General features: G+C 41.9%; 2 protein-coding genes across 2 annotated transcripts in view; both read right to left on the bottom strand.

Moving 5' to 3' along the window:
- fus (FUS RNA binding protein) overlaps positions 1 to 19,141 on the bottom strand; it is a gene marked incomplete at its 5' end in the record, with an annotated part of 23,692 nt that extends 4,551 nt beyond the window's left edge. The window contains 12 exons of the mRNA XM_080775035.1: positions 1,752 to 1,849; positions 3,045 to 3,192; positions 5,877 to 5,981; positions 6,148 to 6,277; positions 6,444 to 6,556; positions 6,816 to 6,851; positions 12,703 to 12,737; positions 15,498 to 15,699; positions 16,050 to 16,267; positions 17,236 to 17,410; positions 17,887 to 18,107; positions 19,089 to 19,141. Of these exons, the coding sequence (XP_080631161.1) occupies positions 1,752 to 1,849; positions 3,045 to 3,192; positions 5,877 to 5,981; positions 6,148 to 6,277; positions 6,444 to 6,556; positions 6,816 to 6,851; positions 12,703 to 12,737; positions 15,498 to 15,699; positions 16,050 to 16,267; positions 17,236 to 17,410; positions 17,887 to 18,107; positions 19,089 to 19,141 (1,534 nt within the window). The remainder of the gene's footprint in view (positions 1 to 1,751; positions 1,850 to 3,044; positions 3,193 to 5,876; positions 5,982 to 6,147; positions 6,278 to 6,443; positions 6,557 to 6,815; positions 6,852 to 12,702; positions 12,738 to 15,497; positions 15,700 to 16,049; positions 16,268 to 17,235; positions 17,411 to 17,886; positions 18,108 to 19,088) is intronic.
- A 1,285-nt stretch (positions 19,142 to 20,426) lies between these two features.
- LOC308323313 (serine protease 27) lies at positions 20,427 to 24,293 on the bottom strand (the record flags this gene model as incomplete). Its single annotated transcript, XM_080775034.1, has 6 exons — positions 20,427 to 21,063; positions 21,361 to 21,527; positions 23,055 to 23,326; positions 23,615 to 23,780; positions 24,111 to 24,134; positions 24,257 to 24,293. The coding sequence occupies 6 exons, from the start codon at positions 24,291 to 24,293 to the stop codon at positions 20,815 to 20,817; spliced, it is 915 nt and encodes a 304-aa protein (XP_080631160.1). The 3' UTR covers positions 20,427 to 20,814.
- Between the last annotated feature and the right edge of the window lie 884 nt (positions 24,294 to 25,177).

The following is a 25,177-nucleotide window of genomic DNA, read 5'->3' as shown; positions in this document are numbered from 1 at the left end:
ATTGATCCACGCCTTCGAGTATAAGATCCACGCCCCATATCGCACCATAAAAGGCTTCAAGCATGACTCAGCAGACAGCAGTTTGTCTGAGATGTCTGTCAAAAAAAGAAAAAAGGCTTTGCAGCCGCAGACTATATAGCGACTTCACAAATTACAATAAAAATGATTGCTGGAAAGAAATCACAGCCGCGGTCACTGCGATGAATATAGCCTGCACTCTATTATAATTCTACACATGTAGGAGCAGGACAGTTAGGGCTTTTATGTTATGTCGTTTTTGCACCATTGTATATTACCACTGTAGGCTACTATATGTACAAACTGACATCAATCCATCAAAGGACACCAAAGGAAATTAAAATATTTCCAAGCTTACAACGGTGCGTGCTCCGCTGAAGCAATATAATTATAATTTATTTAAGTTCGGGACCAAGGCGGGTGCTCACTCACACCTTTGCAGAGGTAAAACATATCCGATATTTAAAATATCGGATATATGTCAATGCAAAAGTAATCTTTTGAGAGAGAGCTAGAGAGAGAGAGAGAGAGAGAGAGAGAGGGAGGGGGGCATGGGCCCTCGACACTGTGTTTGCGCGATAAAGAACAGTAGCCTATACATTCATAATTGAATAATTATAGGCCTACCTCGTAGGCCTGGGATCCTCTTGTCTGAAGAAATTATAATCCAGTGAGTTTATCCAGTGAGTTAAACTATTCTGTGTGTGGCATCCATGCATGTGATCAATATCAATATACATTATTATAAAGTCTGTCCGTCATGTTTGTGAACAAGCGCGAGTGGAGGTGAGCTGGCTTAAAACTATGATATGACTGGCCGACTTTCAAACACGCTGATGCCATTCATTAGGCTAATGTGGTCTTCTATTTTTTATATAGGGCTATATAGCCCTATTCATTTTCCAATGTGAATCGGATCGGCAGCACGCTGCTGTCTGCCCCACCCCCCCCCCCCCACACACACACACACCCTGCACACACACACCGACCGAAAGTCAACTGACTCAAGGAGCTCCGTAACAAAACAATTTCAATAGGCCTGCCGCCTACTGCAGGCATTACTACACTAAACAATGTTGGATTCGTACAGTGCAGATTAGAATGCAGATAAGCGTAGGCTGTAGCCAGGCCTATGTTCTTATTATAATTGTAAGTTTGTTTTTTAACATGCAGCGAGTCCGCGAGAGCCGATCTACAAGATCACAATGCGTTGCACTGCGAGTAGAAAGCTGTCAAGTGAGAAGCACAATCGCGCATGCTAGAAATATCCTAATAAATAAATAAAAAGGTGTCGGCCGGCTTGCAGGGGCAGTTTCTGCATGGGACACTAGGCTAACTTGCCTAGAATGCATGCATTTAGGCATACAAGTGCATACAAGTGCACTCGGCTTTTTATATATAGGCTATCATTTTTTTATGTGTTGAACAATGTTAGGGACACATATTTTATCTGCGATTTGGGAACTATTTATTGATTCAGCATGAAGACTAAAGCCTTCTGAACGCTTGCGTAGATTCGTCCGCCACCTAAAGAGGTCCCGTAGGATTTGACGGAGTTTCCGACCAACCTACGTGAGCGTCAAGTTCACAGCCATTTCCATGAATTCCAAATGAATGTGGGAAATCCACGTAAATGCCTTTCCGCCCACGTCACGTAATGTTATGAGCGTAAGCGCCGTTGTGAATTTGGACCATAGTCTTTGAAGACCTAAAGAAGAGCATCTTGTTCTTACCTCTCTCCATAGGGGACATGCCACCAGCGCCCTCAGGTTTAGCACCTTTGCACTGGTTACACTCATTACGCCAAGAGAAGTTCAGGTTTCCACAGTCACTAAGTAGAGACAGAAAGAGTGTTGATGGAGAGAATCCTAGGAAGATATGTAAACATGCACAGTTAACCAAACTGATTCATTTATATATATATATATATATATATATATATATATATATATATATATTAGAAGCGATTTGCTCAAATAAAACAAATTGTGGCTCCAATATGGATCTCGGACTTCATGCGACTCTATGATATGACTACAAAGTATAAAACATGATCAATGGCTAAATAATAGTATTTCATACTAGATTAAGACTAATTCAGTATAATTGGATAATGAGAACTTACATAACCCCGGAGAAAGTAAATAACTTTGATCCAAACATTCCTGATTTATATAAATGTGGGGAACATAAAGGTACACTGTTCCACTGCTTATGGGAATGTGAGGAGATTAAAACATTCTGGAGGTCTGTGGTCCATTATGTCATCAGGTCCAGTTCCTCTTTGTCCTAAACTATGTATACTCAGTATTTATCCATTAAATTGTACACTAAATAGTAAAGAAAAAATAATGACCGACCTTTGCCTGTTACAGGCCAGACGCTCAATTGCGCTATGTTGGAAGAATGTCAATGCCCCTACGATCGGCTTTTGGCTGAGGAACTTAACAACCAGTTTGGCATAATGAGAAACTAACATGTAATTAGGAAGAAACCTGCGGTATTCTATAAGATATGGGAGAAGTTTTTGGACTTCATTAAGCGAGGTGATATTGAAGAGGCTTTGGATGTATAGTGGTTAATTGGAGTAGTCAGCTGTGGGGTGGGGGTAGGGAACTGTGACGGACATTGTGCATTTGTTTATTTAACTGTATGTAATGTGTTGTATTTTCGTTTTATTTTTGTTCTGTATTTATTGTTGTCAAAACATTTCGTGATAAGATTTTGTTTGTATTTGTGCTGCTATGGGGATGTGGGGGGGGGGGAAATATATGTAAATTGTTTTGAAAATACTTCTTTGTACTGTAAAGAAAATCAATAAACATGTTTAAAAAATAATGTTTTTGCTGGTGAAAGATACAAGATCATGTGTGTGTGATATGAAATGTAAGCATATTATATAAACACAATAATCATCGTTTTAGTTAACAAACTTTTCAGTTGCTCATCGTCAACTTTGTGCGCAAAGGGGACAGTCCATTACACTGAAAAATAACGGGTTATTTCAGCCCTAAATCTTTACTCACGGATTTGAGCACTTCCAGTCTCCGGCTCTTTGCTGCCCTCCACCTCCTGCTGCACCTCCTCTTTCTCCACCTCCTCTTTCTCCACCCCCGTTACCTCCTGGGAAGCCTCCACCGCGCCCACCTCCGAAACCACCGCGTCCCATTGGCCCTGCAGAGTTAAGAGCATGAAAGCACCGCGTCCCATTGGCCCTGCAGAGTTAAGAGCATGAAAGCACCGCGTCCCATTGGCCCTGCAGAGTTAAGAGCATGAAACCACCGCGTCCCATTGGCCCTGCAGAGTTAAGAGCATGAAAGCACCGCGTCCCATTGGCCCTGCAGAGTTAAGAGCATGAAAGCACCGCGTCCCATTGGCCCTGAAGAGTTAAGAGCATGAAACGGCCACGTCCCATTGGCCCTGAGGAGTTAAGAGCATGAAACCACCTCCACAGTCACTAAGTAGAGACAGAAAGAGTGTAGATGGAGAGAATCCTCCATTGGCCCTGCAGAGTTAAGAGCATAAAACCACAGCGTCCCATTGACCCGGAGGAGTTAAGTAGGGATGGAGCTCGTTATTTTTTATTGATAACCAGCACCTTATCGATCAGGCTTATCGAGCCGGGTTCTTATCGAGCCCACTATCAAGCATTTTATATTATTTTATGGAAAGACGGGAGACAATACATTCTGAACAGAACTGGTATCTTTTACTAGGGCTTTCAAATACAGTACTTTTCTAACAGACAAAGGGGAATTGAGGTTTTACCAATAAGATAATAAAATAAACTGTTAACTGGTTCAAAAGCGTAATTTTGTTTACCTGGACAACGCTGGCTGGCAGGTAACAATACACTTTTAGACCGACATGCTTGTGACAGCATGGGTGATTAGATTTATTTCTTGATTGCCTCTTGTCTTGATTGTTAAAACATGACGCCATGAGCCATTATGCTCGATAACCCCAAAGCTTATTGATAACGGGTACTAGTCAATATTTTTTCAGGTATCGGTTATCGAGCTCCATCCCTAGAGTTAAGAGCAGGCCGTCTACTGTAGCTACAGTACTTGAACTCAACACAACCTCAACAGCAGGTTACAGACTATTTGTGTATTTTCGCAAATTAATGCCCTACTTGATCAAACTACAGTGTCACACAAAAGCATCAAAAGTAGCAGATCTGCAAGATCAACTCCTCCTGACATCTAACACTGCATGTCCGCATCATTCCAAAACCTATACAAGGACAAACTGGTTGGCCAGTGCACTTGTGCAAGGATGCGCGCTGTGATTGTCCAGTAGCCACTTTGAGTCACCCCAAAACATGATTTACGATTCTGGGCCTATCGGTGGTGCCTCTGCCGCGGTCAAAATCTATACCTTATCGGTCCAAAAAACAGTCTGCAGTTGTTGTAGGAGAGAGGCACTTCCGTGTTGCACACACAAGCGGGCTGTGGTAATAAGCACAAGCGGTTTAGGTACTGTATGTCGCTTCTGTCACGGTCTCAGACTTTGCTCATCTAGATGTTGTTTTTCTATGTTATGTTCTACTTGTTTTGATTCTATGTTTCCTTATCTAGATGTTGCATTTCTATGTTCTTGTTCTAGTTGTTATCGTTCTATGTTCATGTCTTCTCCAGGTTTTTCTCATGTGTAATCAGCCCTCCTGTGTATATTAGTCTTGTTCCCCAGTCAGTCCTTGTCGGTTCATTGTTTGGTGTCAGTCTGCTTTAGTTTTAGTCTGTATTTGTGATTTCTGTTCTGTTCACCTGTCCTGCATTTGTGTCCTCACCACCACCACCACCACTAGTAGATCGCGACAGAATGACTCGACCAAAATGGACTCAGCAGACAGCCCCCTGACCCCGGCCTGCCTACACCTGGTGAGGCCTTGAGGTGTTTAAATGGACAATTGGACATCAATGAAGCTCTGGCTAGTTGACTGTTGGAGGAACAATTCATGTGATGTGGCAGCTGGTACCTGGCTGTCCTGCATTTGGGTCCTCACCGAGTGCATGTGTTTGATCCGATCGACAACCTACCTCAAACCCTCACCCTAACCCTAACCTCCCCCGGGGCAGCACACCTAAACCCAACCCCAACCCGACCCCGACCCCCAGCGCACCTCGGACCAATGATCCTTCGGAGCAATGGTCCGTCGGATCATAGTATGCCTCCCGTCCTCACCACCAGATCGTGACAGAATGAACCGACAAGGACTGACTGGGGAACAAGACTAATATACACAGGAGGGCTGATTACACATAAGAAAAACCTGGAGACATGAACATAAGTACAACATATTTATAACACATTTCTTGGTACTTCGTAAAAAAGCTATCAAGATAGCAAACGACCCCTCTCATCCACTCTGCAGGGGGTTCGAACTACTTCCCTCTGGTAGACGGTACAAAGTACCAAGAGCTAACCGTAACATTTTTAAAAATTCTTTCATACCAAATGCCATTAAGGCACTAAATGATACCATGTCTCGCTAGATTTGTTTGTTTTTCCAATGTATCTGCCACTGTTGTCCTGCACTTTTTTGCCATGAGAAAATAATTGTGTTAAGTGTTGTTGTAACATAACATAGAAAAACAACATCTAGATGAGCAAAGTCTGAGACCGTGACAGCTTCAACACCCCCCTGCTTGTAGCGACAAAGATTACCCATGCAATGGGGCTTCCCTCCCCCAAACACGACCAATATTGTTTGTGTACACACTCAGCCAAACCGGCTGCATCGCTCTTGGATATTAAACCCTGGTGGTGGGCAGGTACTTTAGCCCTGTGCCACCTGAGCACCCTTACACACACACACACACACACACATACTGTAATGAACGTACCAGACTCACCTCCCCGCGGCCCTCCTCGGCCTCCCCTCATGCCTCCCCTGCCTCCAAAGTCTGCCCTGCGAGTAGCAAAGGACACCTTGATGGGGTTTCCATTGAATTCCTTCCCTGTCAAAGACAGTCACACATAGAAATTCAGTCAACAGCTGCAGTCCTGTAAGAGTAGGAGTTTGGTATGGCAACAAGCACTGCATATCGCATGAAACCAGGTGTCAGTTCACAGTTTAAACATTGGTCTTGGAACAAAGGGCCAAGTCAAAAGGCTTATATTTACCGTCAAACCAGTCGATTGCAGCCTTAGCTGATGGGGGGTCGTCAAAGGAGACCGTGGCTTCCCCCTTCAGCTTCCCGGTCTCTCTGTCTGTGTACAGGTTGATCATGGGCAGACCGGTCTTCTTATTCAGCTGAAAACATGAGGGAAAGATTTAGGCAAAAGTTTTAGTGAAAACTCTAATCTCTGCCTGGTGGGATTTTTCAGGTTCACTGATGGTATAATAACTTTGTATATCACCTTTCATACATAAAATGCAACCCAAAATGCCTCACATAATAATAGTGTGTGAGAGGTACCTTGATGATGCCAATCTGCTTAAAGAAGGTGGCGACCGATTCGACAGTGTAGTCGTCTCCCAGGCCTTGCACGAAGATGGTATTATTGTCAGAGTTATCCTGGTCTTCATGCACTGTTGGAAAAGAAGCCGTGGCGTGTAGGTTTTATGGAAGCATTATATGGTCTTTGAGAATGTCACCATGCATGCACCCAACCTAATTTTACATGTTGTAAAACATTTGCATATCTGCATATTTCACAAATGAATGAACTATTTTATAATTTGTCGGAAAGTAGCAAAACATAGCCAAAACATAGTGGCTTCTAACCAACAGCGACAAAATATAATATTTTCATATCCTCTAAAATGTAAATATGAGAAGGACACTTACTGGAGCTGTGTCCTCCATGTCCCTGGTCCCTTGGTCCTTGATGGGGTAAGACAGACAGATTTCAGTTAAGAAGCACTATGGATGATGTACACTCACACATCACACCATTACTCTTCTCACTAATGTCCATGGGCTGCAACTATTGATTATTTTCTTAGCGATTTGTTTTTGATTAATTGAATAATTAATTTCAACGAATCGACACAACATTCTATTAGATCCTTTTTATGTATTAGTCTCCACGTAAAAGCCCTTCTTTATACTTCGCTGTACAACAGTGTCATGCAAAACAATATAGCCCAAAACTGTTGCAGCCCTATTGAATTTTAAAAAATTAAAACAAAAACTAATTTGAGAACAAATGTTTCCGCAACATTTCTTTTTTAATGAAATCAATATTTATTTTCGTTTGATTAACTGTTGCACCCCTGGTACACTACAAACTGAAACAACCTGTAGTGTACAATGCTATGTACAGTAATGCTTCAGTTCATTACCATGACAGCACATCTGTGTTCCACCATGTAAATACTAAACATTTTTCAACCATGACATGATTGCCATCACACTGACTGTGGAGCATTTTACACCCTACACGTCACAAGTCACGTCACACAAAGGAATGTTTTCTGATGGAACCGTATACACTGGACTGAAATAACCCTGAAGCCGTTTGGAGAGCAATTTGAACAACAAAAAAAACATGATATTTGAAGTGCTGACATCCGTGTCCTTGTGTCTATTGGAACACAACAACAATAGCAGGATCTCCCCCGATTAAACGATAGACACGGCACACATTTCCATGTACATTCCGTTGGACATCTTATTTTGTTTAAAACCAAGCAGTCGCACGCTTGTGTTCTTGTAACTGAGGTGAAAACACTCGCCACTCCATAATCTATTTATTTAAATGCTCTCCTTTACACTGCTTCAAATGATACTGGCTCAATTCCCAAACAAATTTGTTACTTTAAGAATGAACAAGAAGTCAACAGCTTGATCCACCGGCATCAGCTGAAGTGCTGTGAATATGTATATGTGAAATTCAGTCATTTCAACATAGTTTCACAATTCACAGTCTTGACATTGCACACCATTTGTGACAAGTTTTATAGAACGCTTCCCAACAAATGTCAACAAGCTGTCACTTTGTCATTGACTGACACCTCATTTCCGTCAGTTAGTTCATGATGGATTCCCCCCGTAGAATATTGAATGACCATACCAGAGATGGTACCCATCAATACCCATTGAAAGCCAAGGTCAACCGTTTAGTGATATGGTTCAACATCAAGATCCATATTGTTTGCAACACCTTCTTTGGTGTGTCACATTTCAAAGTCCATTTATACAGTACCGTTTCAATGGATTGACATGTAACGGTATAAGTGTGTAAGATCAGAAAACTACAGGGACTTTAGATGAAATAATCCCCCTGAACAAGTTAACGATTATAATCGGGCCACAAACCAAATGTGGCCCGGGCAGCTGGTGTAGCCATCTGGGAACCTTGGTTGGTAATCCAGTCTGGCAGTGTGCCACGGGTTCGACTCCCGATCCCGACGGCCTTTACTTCATATCACCCCTCTATCTCTCTCCCCATTTCATGCTTTTTGGGAACGACAACCACAACTGTACCATCCCATGCAACAGAGATGCAACATGGTAAACACAGGAAGCGAGAGTCACAATTATTTTGTGCTCAGTTCCAACCAATACCCCTTACTTTCACTGACAGGCTCTCACCAGGGAGCAGGTACACCAAGGTATTTGAACAATAATTGCATGCTGGTTAGAGAATCACATGGGCAGGACCACAGACATTGTGCCATGTATATTTAAGATACCTACGTACGTGTGGTAGAGAGGAAGAGACTTCCAGTAATGATCAATTCAGGGACAGACATTACCCCAGCCACATATTACACTCGGATCAACTTGCACACAGTCTTTGTGTATAAATAATTTGTACGTTTTATTTGTTTGACAGCAGGAGACACAGACAATCACAATGTGGTAAAGAAGTCTCTTTCCGGAATGTGTGACTCCACACGAAGCATTCCTGAAACTACTGTGCCCTTGACCTGGCAGAGTATCATGAGCCATAACAAGAGAATGTGGCAGAGTTTTAGCAGCTATCAGGCTGCTGAACAAAACCATCCACACCTTTTATTTTTTTAGCTGTGCTTACCGCTCCCAAGAAGGGTATGTCTATTTGGGGTTGCATTCGGGGTCTCACTTACTTGCTTTCTTACTTACACACACACACACACACACACACACACACACACACACACACACACACACACACACACACACACACACACACACACACACACACACACACACACACACACACACACACACACACACACTGCGAGGTACGTATCTGCCACACACACACGAAATGAAATAACCTCTCTCTTTATATATATATATGGTAAATGGTGCATTTAAATAGCGCCTTTATCCAAGGCGCTTTACATAGATTGTGCATCCATTCACACACATTCATCCACCGATGGCGGCGGAAACCATGCAAGGCACCGACCAGCACATCAGGAGCAATTTGGGGTCCAGTGTATTGCTCAAGGACACTTCGACACTAACTCTGGGGGAGCCCGGGTTCGAATAGGCAACCTTGCGGTTACCATCCAGCCACTCTACCCCTGAGCCACGCCCACCTCCCCCCCATACACACACACACACACACACACACACACACACACACAGGTATATATATATAAAAATAGGCCTATAATACAGGCATCCACACATACATGAGAGCATGCAGTAAGACTGGATACAATTACAATATGCTTTGTACTGATTTTCAACTGTTTCAAATGTTAATCACCCTGTAACTCAACCACCTTGGAGCTGCTTTTAGCCTTACACCGAAGCTCCACTGCAGCCATCAGGCATCCGTCAGCATCGTGTCATCGTCAACGCAACCCTTTTTAAGACAGATTTGCTCACATTTTACTCCCAAATAAGATTGCTTGAAAGCGACTGGCTGGATTGCCATGGAATTTGCTGTGTTCCTTCATGCTCTACAGATGATGGCTCCGACCAATAAATAATGGTGACCCAATAGCCTTTCCTAGGCTAAAGTTTTCACTTGAACACAAGATACCTCAAAATGTATTTGGGAAGATTGCCAGGAAACTTGCCATGATCATTCATGCTACCTGAAGAATGAAGTATTTTGGTGGAGGAATGAAACGTTGCCTTATTAAAATAAAAAAAGTCTTGTACCGAGCAGATGCAGTGTGCGGGTGTATTTTTATTCCTTTCACATTCCTGTGCATACGCCTGATTTCAAGGTGTGTGAAAGCTTTTTCCTACAGACCCGACAATACAAAGCCGAGCTCAAGCATAACATGAAAGCATAAAGAAACTGAGAAATGATCAACCAAAATAAATAAATGAACGACCTTCACAAGTCATTACCGGTAGTCATCTGTGTTTGACTTCCTGATACTTTGGCTTAACCCACACAAGCTTCTGCTGTACTTTTTTGAAAAGCACTAATCTTGGGTCAAAGCAACAAAACCTGTTACCTCTACAACATTCATGCTGGGAAACTTGCTGACTAATTCCTTTTGATGCTAATCATGCTATTGTGGGCACTGACATCACAGGATGAGAATACATATTTCACCCTTGCATTAGCCAACTGCTCACGCCATGTTTGTCAAGTTTAACCACTTGAATCCCATACACTTTGTTGTACAAAAAATAGCGAGGTGGAAAAAAATTACAGAATTGTCTGAATGCTTTCATATTTTTGCCGAATATTCAAGCCCAAAATAGGGACACTGGGCTCATGTGGTTAAATCAAACTGCAACTACATCTTTCCATACTGTATAGTTGTGTTCCTACTTCCTTGTGACATTCTATAGTAATTTTATAGTAATGAGGACGGCAAAATTAATATGTATGGCGGTGAAATTGGCACTGTGATTGGCCGTTGTGATTGGCTGGAAAGTGTGCCATTCTGCACTGTGTTTGGCTGAGCATCGCATAGCGGGTGTGCCACAGGGGAGGGGGATGACCCTCCCCTATACAGATGTTCTGTATTTGTAATTGTACTGACTGTATCATTAATTAAAGATGTAATAAATGAAATCTTTTGCAATAATTATAGCACAAAATATTATTGGTATGGCAAGCCTTGGGCTCTTTTAACAATACATATATTATTTTTTTGTTACGATTATGTTGTTAGGCCTTTTCTAGGTTGCTGTATTTAGATATACTATAAGACAAGCACCTGAGGGCAGGGGGATGACAACATGCAAAACAGGTCCCCAGTTGAAATCAACCCAGGGACTTTGCACTTAGTGCAATTACTAACACATTATCCAGCCTACCGGTACGTCCCTCTTCCACATACCACATGCCATGCCAAGTATGCTACTTTACGTGTAACACCAGTGTCTTAACCACTAGCCTGCGGTAAGTGGTTATTCCACGCTAAATAGCACTAAATGTTGTTTGCTGGCTCTTACTCAGAATCAGAAGCCTTTATTGCCATGACATGTAAAACATGTTAGGAATTTTGTGTTGAAATAATACAGTCAGGAACAATTAAAAGTCTTTAAATAAAGACTAATTGCAACAAAAACGACTTGAACAATCATAGACTGTAAAAAAAGGGAAGGACAAAGTGATACAGACGGTAAATTAATCCTACTTTGCAGTGATTTCAAATCCATCTTTCTATATCCGGTCCGAAATGCAAGCAGAGATTAATGCCATTTACTAAACATACCGGTATACCATGATGATTTAAAAAAGACTAGCGACTGAAAATAAAGTGTTTATCAAATGGTTTACTAAAATCATCAATGTATTGCAAACGGTAGGGGCAGCACACCTAAACCTAACCTTAACCCATGTCTAACCAATGACTAGTCTAAACTAAGTATGCACCCCTAGAATGTAACAACTTCTGCTGGGCCATCTATTGACCATATGCAGACTGCATCCATCTTGCCAACAAGGTGCTAACTAGGTGCAACTTCCCATTGACAGCTCATTCATTCAAACAGAAAAACGCCAAACTCACCAACATTGCAGCTGTACAACCAGCTTGAATTATCCTCTTTCAATCTGCAAAGTGTTTGTTTAATAAAAATCCACCGTAGACACGTTATTAGCTACTTCCTGTCAAGAAATTCCTTGCAGGTGATTTGTTTCTAAATGTTAGAGTTTGGAAGTGCCCGTTGAATATCACTCATTGTTGTTATTATTAAACAGGTTAATTGTGGGAGTTTTTCTGCCCATTTAGGGGTACAAATGGGAGTGAATAAAAACAATATGTAAGTGTTCCCAGTTCCACACTGTTTTGGCTGAGATTTGTTTGGCTTTATGAACAAAAGCAGGTGTCTCTGACAAAGCCTTCCATTCAGAGAAATGCAGAACAGTGTGTACACATCTATTTGAAGCTGTGCAAACCTTGATACATGCAGCCCCTGCTGATGCTCTCCATAGTGAGACAATATCATTGTAATAGTATAACATTTTGTCACAATGTGCGACAATTTATATTTGCTACTCCATTGTTTACCATTAAGGTACTTTTTCCCCAAATGTGAAATGTTGATAGTCATTCCTCTTCGTGCAACTAATAGTGGAAAAAAACTATGGCTGATCTACAAGCTCACAAGACATTGCATCGCAACAGGTTGTAAGTTTGTACATCTGCTATTTTTGCTATTTAAAAAAATGGTGTTACTATTTTTGACAATTTCCACCTATAACAATATGCCCAAATAGGGATGACCTGATTTCTTCACCTTTTTGTTCTACCCTCCCATTAGCTTTGACTCTTCAAACCCATCAAACCTCTTGTGGGAAGTTGTTTTTGTCACTTACCACCAAACTTATTGAAGCCTCCGCGGTCGCTCATTCTGATGAAGAGGGAGAGAAAAGGCGACACGCATTGAAGACTGGTGCAGACAGTGCAGGGGAGGGTTAACCTTCACTCTTGTTAGTCTCTCCTTACAGACTAGCCAGTTTTTCCCTTTGGCACTTGCTCTCTGTTCAAACCCTAACCCCTTTCTGGTCAACTCCTCACGAATAAAACCCTTTACCTTTTCTATTGTTTTGATCCTTGTTGTGGTGAGGATGTGGTCAAAGAGGCCAGTTTAATGGCCTTGTATCTTTGCTGAATGTGTTCACAGGCAGCTGAGATTTCCAGTTTTTGCAACTCACAAGTTCAAAGTCTCCTTTTCGGTGACTTGTATGTAAACTCATATTAACGTTGTTTTCCGTTTCCATCAACCAACCCAAAGGTTTTTGAGTCCAGGACATTGTTAGGTATTATTTTAGGTATTCCACCAGTTTTCTTCACATGGAATGTGAAGCAAATCCCAAGATAAAATGAACCCAGGCAGGTACTCTCTTCTAGCATGAATTGAACACTTTGATTCACCGCCCCCTACTTCTCCTACGAACTGTGTATGAACTTTCTTCCTTCTGTTATTTCCCTTAACGAAGCCCTAAATGCAGAAAGGCACCCTGGAGAGCGGGTATGAAGCCTATGGGAAGATTCAAACATTGATTAAAGCATAATATTATACATTGGACCTGGCGGAGTGTAGTGGAAGGTGGTGGGGAAAGGTGAAGGAGGCAGGGGGATATGGTGGTGTCTGTGTGGGAATCATACTGAATCGAATCCATAAACAGCTCTGACTTGAATAGCCATTAGCCATACGAACATTATAAGACACAGTACCATCATCAGTGTAGCAAATGTCTGGTGAGAACGTGTTACAGTAAGGAAGGACCTCACTCACTTGCCTGCAACATTTTTAAAAGACTTAATGACAGATTGGCATATATAGTAACATGTAGGCCTTCGTATATACCTTCAGTGTATCAACAAGAGAATAATTTAAGCCTTAGGCCTTATTCTAGGTAAGATAAATCAAATATGAAATTGAGAATTGGACAAGAGATTGTGTCCTTTTAGACAGGTCATGTGAACAGCAACTATCCTTCTGTTCCGTCATAATATGGCAGGTAATATGTGGTAAATTATGTTATATCATCTACCAGTTAATGGTGTTAGGGCGTTCAGGTGATTGAGCTCCAAAACATTATAATGGCAGAAAAGGGTGTGTGTGTGTGTGTGTGTGTGTGTGTGTGTGTGTGTGTGTGTGTGTGTGTGTGTGTGTGTGTGTGTGTGTGTGTGTGTGTGTGTGTCAATAATTCATATACTTTTCATGGATGAGAGTACATACTGGTTTACCAAACCAGATTACAAGATTATCTAGTACTGGATGTGGCATTTGTTAACAATGAAAAGCTTTTACCTTTTTGCTGTGACTTTTAAAATGTACCAACTTCTAAATTAAATTAATCACACTCATTTCACTGCCTCATGACACGTCTGCAGTTTACATATCTACCTGTTTTTTGTTAATGTCCCCGTTGTGAGATTTCTTCATTGTGCATCGCTATAGCATGCTTCCGTTTCATACATTTATTGTGATTTTATAGTTTTTTGTTTAATTATTTTCAAGTATACAACCTAGTACAGTCCACACAGCTAGGTCTATTTTGTCATAATGTTGACAGTCACTGATAACAATTTATATTTTTAGGGGTATTTTGTAAAGTGAAAGAAGTAAAGTGACCAATTGGCAGAGGGTGAAGTTTCCCCATTGCCATTCATTTTGTCCATTGACAATCATTCATCTATAAATGGCCTCTTTTTTTTATTAATTGCATTCACTTTTATAAGTCAGTGTGTTTGCCTTTGTTCTACATATTCCAGTTGATTTTATATTTAAATTCAGCTACTGCATTGCAAGTACCTTATGCACTTACAGTATGTGAATGCAGACTATTTCATGGGTCATCATAACATTGTTAGAGGTATTGGTCAGTAAGATTGTGCAAGAGCACCATTCATCAATTATGCATCAGCTACTATAAAGTTATCCTTTAATAAGTCTAACTGTAAATGTAAAAACATAAAACTCCTAGATTGTTGTCTGATTACATTCATAAGCTTCCTGAGATAATTGAAACCACAGTAGCCATATATCTATGACAACACCAACAGGAACAAAGGAAGCCATTCTTCATTTTAGTGCATCGTATGCAAACAACTTTTACATGGATTGCAGACATAGTATTATTCATGATTTCATCACTCAAATGGACCTGTTCCATCACCATTGGGTTGTGGTTTTAAACTCAACATTAAAGCATGGCAGTGATCATAAACAGTAGTCTTTGTTATAAATACTTTAAGTGGATTAAGATTATCTGCTAAATGCCTAATTGTAAATATAAGCTAATTTTAGTCATTGCATAATTACAAATGACAATAACTGCTGCAAACAACAGCCAAAATGAGGTACTTTGTACTTTTTTATCGAAATGTCCTCATCAAGTTCCTGGGCTCACACTTCCCTACAAAAGCAGCAGGGCAGTTCAAGTCATGAAATGAAAGCATATCACAGAAACCGACAATTCTTTGTGATAATCCTGCACTTTTTCGCTTTTAAAATGTTTGTGGTCCACATTAAGCACCGACGACAGTTCATAACATAATGTATAGCCTATGCATCTCTGTACAGAATTCGTCTGCCGTCATAAGACAGACGGAATGGGATGCAGGACCAGGGATGTGTAGACCGGAAGTAGAGGACACTCACCCCATACTGCCTCTGCCTCGTGGTCCTCCTCTGCCACCGCGGTCAAAACCACGGTCGTAACCGCCTGCGCCGCGACTCCCATATCCACCTCCGCCACCTCCTCTGCCCCTCCCGCCACGACCATCCTGGCCACCGTAACCTCCCTCCTCACCACCGTATCCTCCACCTCCTCCACTCAACGGTGGGCTGTCAGGTCCGTATCCTGAGGAGAAAGAAGAGGAAGTCCTGGAACTCACATTTTTGGCGGGCGCCGGGCAGCGGACACTTTTTACCAGAATCGGTGTCGGTGTCCTCGACTTTTGTAGCATTAGATAGATAACGTCTAAGTTAATATAACATGAATTCAGCCATTCCACCTTCCAAAAAGTATATAACAAAATTATTTGAAAAATATATTGACTGACAGAAACTGCTTTGTTTGCTCATATGCTATAAATTGTGATTTTGAGAGCGGTTTCTCCATAAAGGAGAGTGAATGGAATCACTACTTATGTTTTCTCGACCAGAGCACGGAAGCAACAGATATAGATGGTGGACAATCTTTTGACTTACCAGTACTCTGACCATACTGGCTCTGCTGGCCATAGCTCTGTGAAGGGGGGCTGTTATAGCCAGATGATTGGCTGTAGGGAGCACCCCCAAGTGGAGAGGGCTGTTGGTGACTTCCACTGCCTCCATAGCCAGCAGTCTGACCCCCGCTGCTCCCATAACCACCTCCACTCTGCTGCTGCTGCCCATAACCAGACGCCTGCTGGGAGTTACTGCTGTAACTGCCGAGGAGGGTGAATCAATGGAAGGGTTAACCGCTTAAAGGAGTAGTTCAAACAAAACAATTATGTATTTTCCATCAATTACACATGCCATGAAGCCTTGAATTCATGGAGATTTATTTTGTTTTTGTTGCATTTCTACGACGATAATTAGATGACCGGATGGCAGCTCTGAATACCAGCTCGGACGGTCATTGCTGGTCATAAAATGATTGGCTTAGGAATGCGACCTAAAAACAAACAAATCTAAAAGAAAAAAAGCAATACTTCATGGGGTGTGATAGACAATAAGTCATGTTTTGGGTGAACAACTCCTTTAAGCCCTATATACTTTGTTGTACTACAAATAGCAGCAACAATAGCTCATACTACATTGTGAGCTTGTCTAACGACTATTTCCATTACTTTTGTAAAATTTTAAATATTACATTATTATTTGTATTGCACTTTACATTAAATGAAAAGAGAAGGGAACCCGCACACACCAGTCAATAAATTTATCTTTTGGAGCATATGAGTGTGCGGGTTCCCTTCTCTTTTCATATGTTACTTTTTGAAACCAGCACCTCCACGAAGTGATGTGCGTATTTTACTATAGTTTCTGTACACTATACATTAAATAAAATCTCAGAGTAAACATTTGCATAAAAACAATGCAACACACAACTGTACAGTGTACACAACTACCAGAACAATTCATTAAAAATAAAATCACACAAAGGCATCAAGCCAATACCAAAAACCAATACAGCTAGCTAGCTAGGAAAATGCTTTGTTAAAGACGAAGGATTTTTGTCTTTTTTCAAAAGCATCAGCTCTCAGGTGGTGGTGTGAACACAATACATGGACACAACAGCAGGGTAATTTCATAAAAATGTGGCATACCTGATTTTTGCTCAGCGTAAGCCGTTCCTAGTTCCTTCAGTTTAACGTTTAGCACGCACACACACAGACACCGGGGGTCTTACCCTGAGGGGGGAGATGAAGGAGGCTGCTGCTGGCCATAGCTGGAGTAGGATGACTGCTGGTTGTAGCTGCTAGGAGGAGGCTGGCTACTGCTGCTGTAGCCCCCAGAGCTGTAGGACTGACTGGACTGGCTGTAGCCACCTCCACCCTGGTTAGGGGGCGCAGAATCGTATCCTCCTGAGTGGAGGAGACAGTATGTTTATGATCACTATGTTCTGATTTATACTTACTTGTGTGGGGGTGTCACACCAAAACATATGAAATATGAAGGAAGAAAATGTTTATTTTGTCTATATCTGGGTCTTATTAGACTACACTAACACATCAACTCCACTCCCGGGCTCCCCCAGAGTTACTGTCGAAGTGTCCTTGAGCAAGACACTGAACCCCTAATTGCTCCCGATGTGCTAGTTGGTGCCTTGCATGGTTTCCGCTGCCATCGGTGTATGAATGGGTGAATGTAATGCACAATCTATGTAAAGCGCCTTGGATAAAGGCGCTATATAAATGCACCATTTACCATTTACAAATAGGACAGCTGCTGACATTAAATGGCTATGTACAAAAATATTATGAGACATTGGATAAGACATACAACATTGGATTTGACCAGGTAAAATAAGAAGAATGAATGTGATGTACACTGCCCTTACCTGACTGGGGTTGGCCATAGCTCCCATAGCCTCCTTGGTTGTAGGAAGGTGGACTGCTGTCTGCGTTCTGACTGTAGCCTCCATAGCCTTGCTGGCCATAGCTCTGACCAGAGGACTGCTGCCCATAGCTCTGGTTCTGGGTACCACCACCACCACTACCACCACCGCCGCCACCACCACCGCCACCACCACCTCCACCGCCACCACCATAGGACCCATAGCTGCACAGAAAATGAACCCCACCCACACAGGAGAGATATTAAAAGTTCTAGATGACAAACATGTGGTTCTGCATACCAAAACATTTTACTTATATAATTGGACACTTTAGTGATGTAGAATCATGTAGTAATGATTATATTAGCCTACACCCTACACAGGACAGTGTTGATGGGGAATAATAAGGATTTCGGACTTACCCTTGGGCAGGTGTTTGGGAATAATCTAGAATATAAACATTAGAGCATATTTATTATTTTTGTCAGAGCATATCAATCAGTCTTGCCACACTATGTTAGCTGCATCACAATTAATACATTGTAGGAGGTCAACGTCAACCTCCCGACTGCCAGGATGTAACATTATATGTTTTATTCAGTGAGTAATACGGTACCATCTTATTTGTTGTTATAGTACAAATGGAACCAAATATGGACCCTTCTCTATAACTCGAGACGAGTGTATACAAATGGAACCAAATGGCCAGTGCGTATTATGATATGCGGGTTATGCGCCCTGTCAAGTGTAGCCGCCTATAGCCTGTGTGTGTTTTCTGCAGTAAATGACAGGCCTACTGTGGGTGAGACTGGCCCACATATAGACAGTATAATGCTTTAGGTCAGGTATTGATTGATACGATATTATAAGAGATTAGACCAGTATCGTGATGCTTGGCAGGTTGATATATATGCTTGCTTTGCGTCCGTGACCCTATTTTATTGTCTATACCAAAATAAAGATTTTTGTACTGTCCTAGATGCGCTTACGTTCGTATTCGTATAATCTAAAGATAGCTAGTGTTTAACCTCAACTGAAATGAATGCGTTTTGCTCCTATCAAACGTTATACGATCATATCATGTGTCAAATAATCCAGTCACAAGATTAATCGTATAATACGATCCTCCTCCTTACCGTTAGATGCCATTCCTGCAAACCAAATAAAGCCTGCAAGCTTAGCTGCCGACGGGGAAACAAGCGCACCGCCTAGCGCTCGCACCAGCTGGCTGAATGGGGGCAGTGGCAGCCTGGGACATGCCGTTTGACCCAAACATCCAGTCTGGAGCGGATACGGAAACGTTTCGTGTCAGTGCACGTATGTGTGAGGAAATGAACGGATACAGAAGTCAGGCTGTAGACCAGATGTCAGAACTGAACAGTAAATAGAAGCCAGGCTTTCCACAGGTACTGTCGAAAGCCTGGTGACGCTGGCTGCACACTTACATTTACAGTACATCCATGTCTGAGTGCATTGCTGCCCTCCAGTGGTTGAATACTGTATGTATGTATATGTGAAGTGTATAATATACACTAATATATATACATATACACATAATACACAAATTATGTGTATATACTATAGGCCTATAAATGAACTAGCTCATCAAGGCTTTCAGAAGACTCCACCACATAGCACTTCACATATGACCCCCCCAAAAAGACTGGGGACCTTAATATTACTATACACTCTCATTAGTTGTTAAAGCATAGTATCCCAATTTAAAGGTCTAATTGACCTTCCTTTCTCTTTTTCACAGCACATATTGTTATAGTTGATTTTGAGACGAGTCTGTACAGTACACAGGACTACTGTATTTACCCGTTATACATACCTACTGTGATTTTGGGGGCAGTGATCTGTGGAAACAAAATCGAAATCGAGCACAAATCACTGTATCTTGGTGTGAACTCTGCCGTCCATTTGAAAACAACGTTAAGGTATCAGTATAGTTCTTGGTGTGGACGGCCTGCATACCATCGAAAACCAGGGGGGGAAAGCATTGGAAATATGTTGAGGGAATGTGAGTCAGTGACTCACTCACACCAAAACTCATAAACTGAAATCAGCTACAACAATATGCAGCTGCAGATCTTTGTTTGAATACCACTGTTGGACACCTGGACATCGATGACTGGACTGTTCACAATTTGCACTCATTTCAACCCACACTCCAAAGCAATTGAGTAGTTTTCCAATATGGCACCATTTCCCTCAACAGGTTTGCAGAACAGCCACAGAGCCACTGGTTGAACATACGTAACTTCCTACAGGTGTGTGTGTAATGTTTCTTTCTTGTAATGAATAAACTGGTTGTGTTCAATAACTTTTTATTAAAAACGTGCAGCGCCAGCATCTCTCAGTCACACTGTCTGAAGTTGTCTCTTGTCTCTACAGGTAGCTGTAAAATAAATCTAAGCTTATTAACGGAAATGACCCCCACCCCCCCAACTGTTTACTGACACTGTACATATCTCTTTTTTACTACTACTCGTATGTATGATGTTTTGCATATAATTGTATATTGTATATTAATGTCTTGATTAATTGAATATACAGGACCTCAATGGAAACAAGCGCTGGGCTTATTGGGTTATCCTTTTAGCATTATAAATCTGTGCCACCGTGCCATTTTTGCAAACGAATAACTCATTGCCTGCCAGGCGCATGCACAGTTTTAATAAATTATTCAATCAATCAAAGCGTCAGGTAGGCTAGTCGATGTTGCCCTCTATTGGTTGGAAGCATCGATCAACTATCACTACAACCCCTTTCCTTCAGATTCCGCAATCAACATTTATGTTAACTGTAAACGCTCGTGAACTACAAATGTCCTTACACGACAAACTTCTTCTGTGGCAGTTTCAATCACAACATGACACTCTAAACATTTACACTCAAAATAAAACATCCCAGCATGGATATGTGTCCTTAACTTTCCATTAGCAGTGGAGTCAGAGTAAATATTAGTAATAGACCCCACATTGCCCTGCTAGGTGAGGCCCCGCTGATGAAATGAGCCTCTGGCACTCTAGATCTGATGAAATGGGTGAAGGCCGACACCTTGGCATAAACTCCAGGCCTGTTGCGCTGAGCACAGCCCTGTCCAAAGCTCACCACACCAGCCTGGATCCATGTCTGGTTGTCTATGGGGCAGACCAGCGGTCCTCCAGAATCCCCCTGGTTCAATGATCAGATAAGTAGACAGATATACCTGAATGTTAACACGGAGTAATGTGTTCCACTTTTCACAAGAACCCTTTCTAATAAATGTATTGTGTGACCACTTCTATAAATGCTATTGTTAGTATGGGCACAAGAAAAATGTCAATTCGTTGTGTTGTGTACATCTATGGAAAGTGTCATATGTGCAATTGTATGTTTCATCTGTGTGTGAATCTCTTGAATGGAACTGGATACAAAATGAATTTGAGAGTAAACTGACAAAATCCGAAAATCGTATTGGATTGAACCCACCTGACATGAGTCCTTGCCCCCCTCTGGGAAGCCTGCACAGATCATGTCAAAACGGATGTCCACCTCCTCAGAATTGTAAGACAGGGTCTGGTACATCCTGTGACAAGATGTCTGCTCGATGATTGGCACCTTAACCTCCTGCAGAGTTCCCGCCCCAGACAGAGGCACTGTGTTCAAAGGTGGTGTCAAGGAGAAGTAGATCAGTGTCAGGATTCTATATCAAAGTGTGTAGAATAGGTGAAAATAGGGGCTCATCATGGTTGAGTTGAGACCATCATAAATTGCAAAGGAAAAAAACAGTAGGCCTAGCCCTAGATCACACAGTAAATGTTACATCTACATGAAAACCACAACCAATTTTTAATTGTGATATTTTCAAACATACATCAAATACATCAGACAGTCTACATTTCCCAAAGGGAAGAAAGGACATGGAGGACATCAAAAGCAGAGATATAGATTTACCTCCAGCTAATTCAGCCCTGTTCTGTGGTATTCATTTCTATCTTCTATGACTGACAAATTTGAAGAGCGATAGGCCATGGAACACAAGGCACAATTGAACACTTCAATGACTAGAATGATAAAAACACTTACTATAAGGGCAAAGAGACATTGCTTTTTTCCTGCGTGGCACAGAAGGGGTCAGTCATCTATAATAACACTCAACAATCTTAGCTGCCTCTGAGTCTCACAGGAACTGGACAGTTTAACTTGGTGAAAATCTTTTAAAGCACTAGATCCCAACTGTGACCGAGTTTTGTGCTCGATGCCGATACCTATACCTATGAATCCTAGACCACCAATTTATATATATACCCATTAATATAAACGGCCTACTCAGAAATTTTCATAAATTGCTGCGCTGCGCTATTGTGGCGCAGTGGAAAGTCCCTGCCAACCACCACAGATGTTGTGGGTTTGAATGCAACACAATGGGCACATGTTCGCGGGAGGGAAGCCGGGCAGGGAGGGTGATATTTGTCACTGCATGTATTCCTACTGGCTTGGGCGGCACCTGTCAGCAGGGAGTGTTGGGTGGGAGGAGTAGGACAAAGGCTCTATGACATCCTCCTGGTGGAGCGTGGAGGCTCCTCACTGGCAGGTGAGTCAGTAGGATACAACAGCAGTGACACCACAGAAATGTGTGTGGGGAGGAATTCATTGGCATAACGACTAAATTGGGGAGAAAAAGAGAAAACAAGAGAAAGATTTGCTGATCTAAAAATCCACAACGTGTTGCATCTTTTTATGTTATGAGCTTGTAGATTGCCTATTTGTCCACATTCTTCAAAAAAAAATCATAAATCTTCGGCAATAATGACATGACCAGAATTCAGCCTTTCAATTTACTTGGATAGGATCAGGAACGAGTACATCAGACGGACAGCACATGTCATATGTTTTGGAGATAAAGCCAGAGGTCAGACTGAGATGGTTTGGAAACGTACAGAGGAGGGATATAGTGAGCATATCGGTAGAAGGATGTTGTAGTTGGAACTGCCAGGCAGGAGGCCTAGAGGAAGACCAAAGAGAAGATTTATGGATGTAGTGAAAGAGGACTGAAGTTAGTTGGTGTGAGAGAAGAGGAGGCAGAGGACAGGGTGAGATGGAGGCAGATGATTCGCTGTGGTGATCCCTGAAGGGAAAAGCCGAAAGGAAAAGAAGAAGAAAAATGTATTTTCTCCACTCACCCCCCTCCTGTGTGTCCCCCCAGCCAGTGACGTAGCACAGGGTGCCACTGGCGAACGCGACACCGGCTTCAGGAAGGCAGACAGGCTGAACATACTCGCTCCAGGCCACTGGCTCTGTCAGCTGTACCAGAGCCACATCGTAGCCGCTCTGAGGGCCCTGGTAGTCGGCAGGCACGAGCACCCGCAGCACCCGCCGGTGGCTCTCGTATTGGTTGTCATTATTGAGGTGCTGACGGCCGATGTACAGACTGTAGGAGGAAACGTCTGACGGGCTGAAAGGCAGGGAGGAGAGAATGGAAATTATTGATCAGAGCAGATCAATACAAAACAATCACAATGTTGCCTTGGGTTAGTGAGTATGCAACGAGAAAACAGCAAAGATTCACAGTGTATCCATTAACCACATTCAACCTGGCGTCTAAAACCTTTAAAAAATAACCGATCTACAACTTCATGTGTCACAATGCAATGTGAACTTGTAGATCGGAACAGTGGCAACTATTTCAGCCCATGCTGTATGCTGCAAAATATATCTATATATTTTTAAATGCCATTTTTACTTTGGAAAGCAATGGGCAGCAGAAAGCACCCAATCACTGGCGATGAGGGAGCCCCCACACACATGTCCACTGGAATCCAACTGGATCTGCACCTGCCAGGGCCACGCCCCCTGCCGGGCTGCGTTCCCTCCCACTACACGGTTCTCCACAGGAACACGGCCACAGGCTGAAGGAACATTAGATGGATGAGTGTAGTGTGTTGGTGAAACTCATGTAGGATGAAGTGGCATAGAGCCACACAAACACTGCCAACCCTGCATTCACTGACAATTATACCCCAACCCCCCCTGCGCACACACACACACATAGGAATAGTAGAATGGTAGCCCTAGAATACAATAACAGCCCAAGGCTCTCACAAAGGACTGAAAATTATGTTTCACAATGAGGCCACCTGTTCCTAAATCTTTACTGCCTGCAGGGCATTAGGTCTTCTATATGGAAAATAATACAGAATGGTTTTAATTCTTTGCATTTGCACATCGTTTTCAATTACCTTGAGCCTTGCATACCCTCAAACCTGTTGAGCACATAGAAGGAAAATTAAATTAGTTAAACCAAAAATATACAATATCAATATCCAAGTAGAGTAGCTTATTATTAATTAATATTATAAACTAAGCCAATAAATAGAGGACTTACTTGATACTGCAACGATAAGTGTGATGAGGTTCAGCATATTTAAAACTTGTAGAACACAAAAATGTTGACATTTGCTTGGGTTTCCGAAACGTTACTTTTAAAATAAAGCTTTCACATCCCTGGTTAGATGCACGCACACCGACGTTATGCGTTTCAAACAGATGTGGTTATTTAACACTGCATTATGCAAGGAACTGTGGCTCTTGGCATCCACACAAAATAGATAATAAAAGAATATATATACACCGGTATTTCATTAATGTTAGTCAGATAGCTCGACAAATTTAAATGAAACGTACCGTTCAATCTGCAAGCTGCAAATAAACAGAACAGAAAGAGGGAGGAGCAGTTTTACCTGTAGGTTATTCTACACCAGAGACCTTGCCTCCAACACAACCTCCCACTACACAATAAAATCCTAAGACCTAAGTGTTCATTTAACTGAATGTGTACAAAAGGAACCATTTTGTTACATACCACAGCGGATTTTACTCCACAGATGGGGGTTCCATTGTCAAATGATTTGCTTCAAAACCAGTAGGGGTGTAATTAGTGTTGATCAATAGTATTTGGTGACACAATGCCTGCTATTGAAGCACCGAAATAGTACCTGGATAGGCTGATTGTCGTACAATTACGATAATTACAATCTCCTTCATGAAAACACCGGTTTAATCGGCTCCTTATGTAAGTAAGTACCGGTAGTGCCCTTTGTTGAGGATAGATTACCGAAAAACGACTTGCTTCTACTGGTGCATCTCACCGAATTATACAATAAGCTTGTTAATTTACCAGGCTCTAAAACACTTATAATAATATATAATAATAACATATAATTCTGGTATAACTGTGTAGTGTGTGTATTGCGTTTAATGACATTACATGGTTATTTCTTGTTGGTTTTTGACCAGAAATCTGGTT

The sequence above is a fragment of the Protomyctophum bolini genome (genome assembly GCF_963924005.1).
Source record: "Protomyctophum bolini genome assembly, chromosome: 11".
In the NCBI taxonomy this organism is placed as follows: domain Eukaryota; kingdom Metazoa; phylum Chordata; class Actinopteri; order Myctophiformes; family Myctophidae; genus Protomyctophum; species Protomyctophum bolini.
This window is presented reverse-complemented; position numbering and strand designations above follow the sequence as displayed.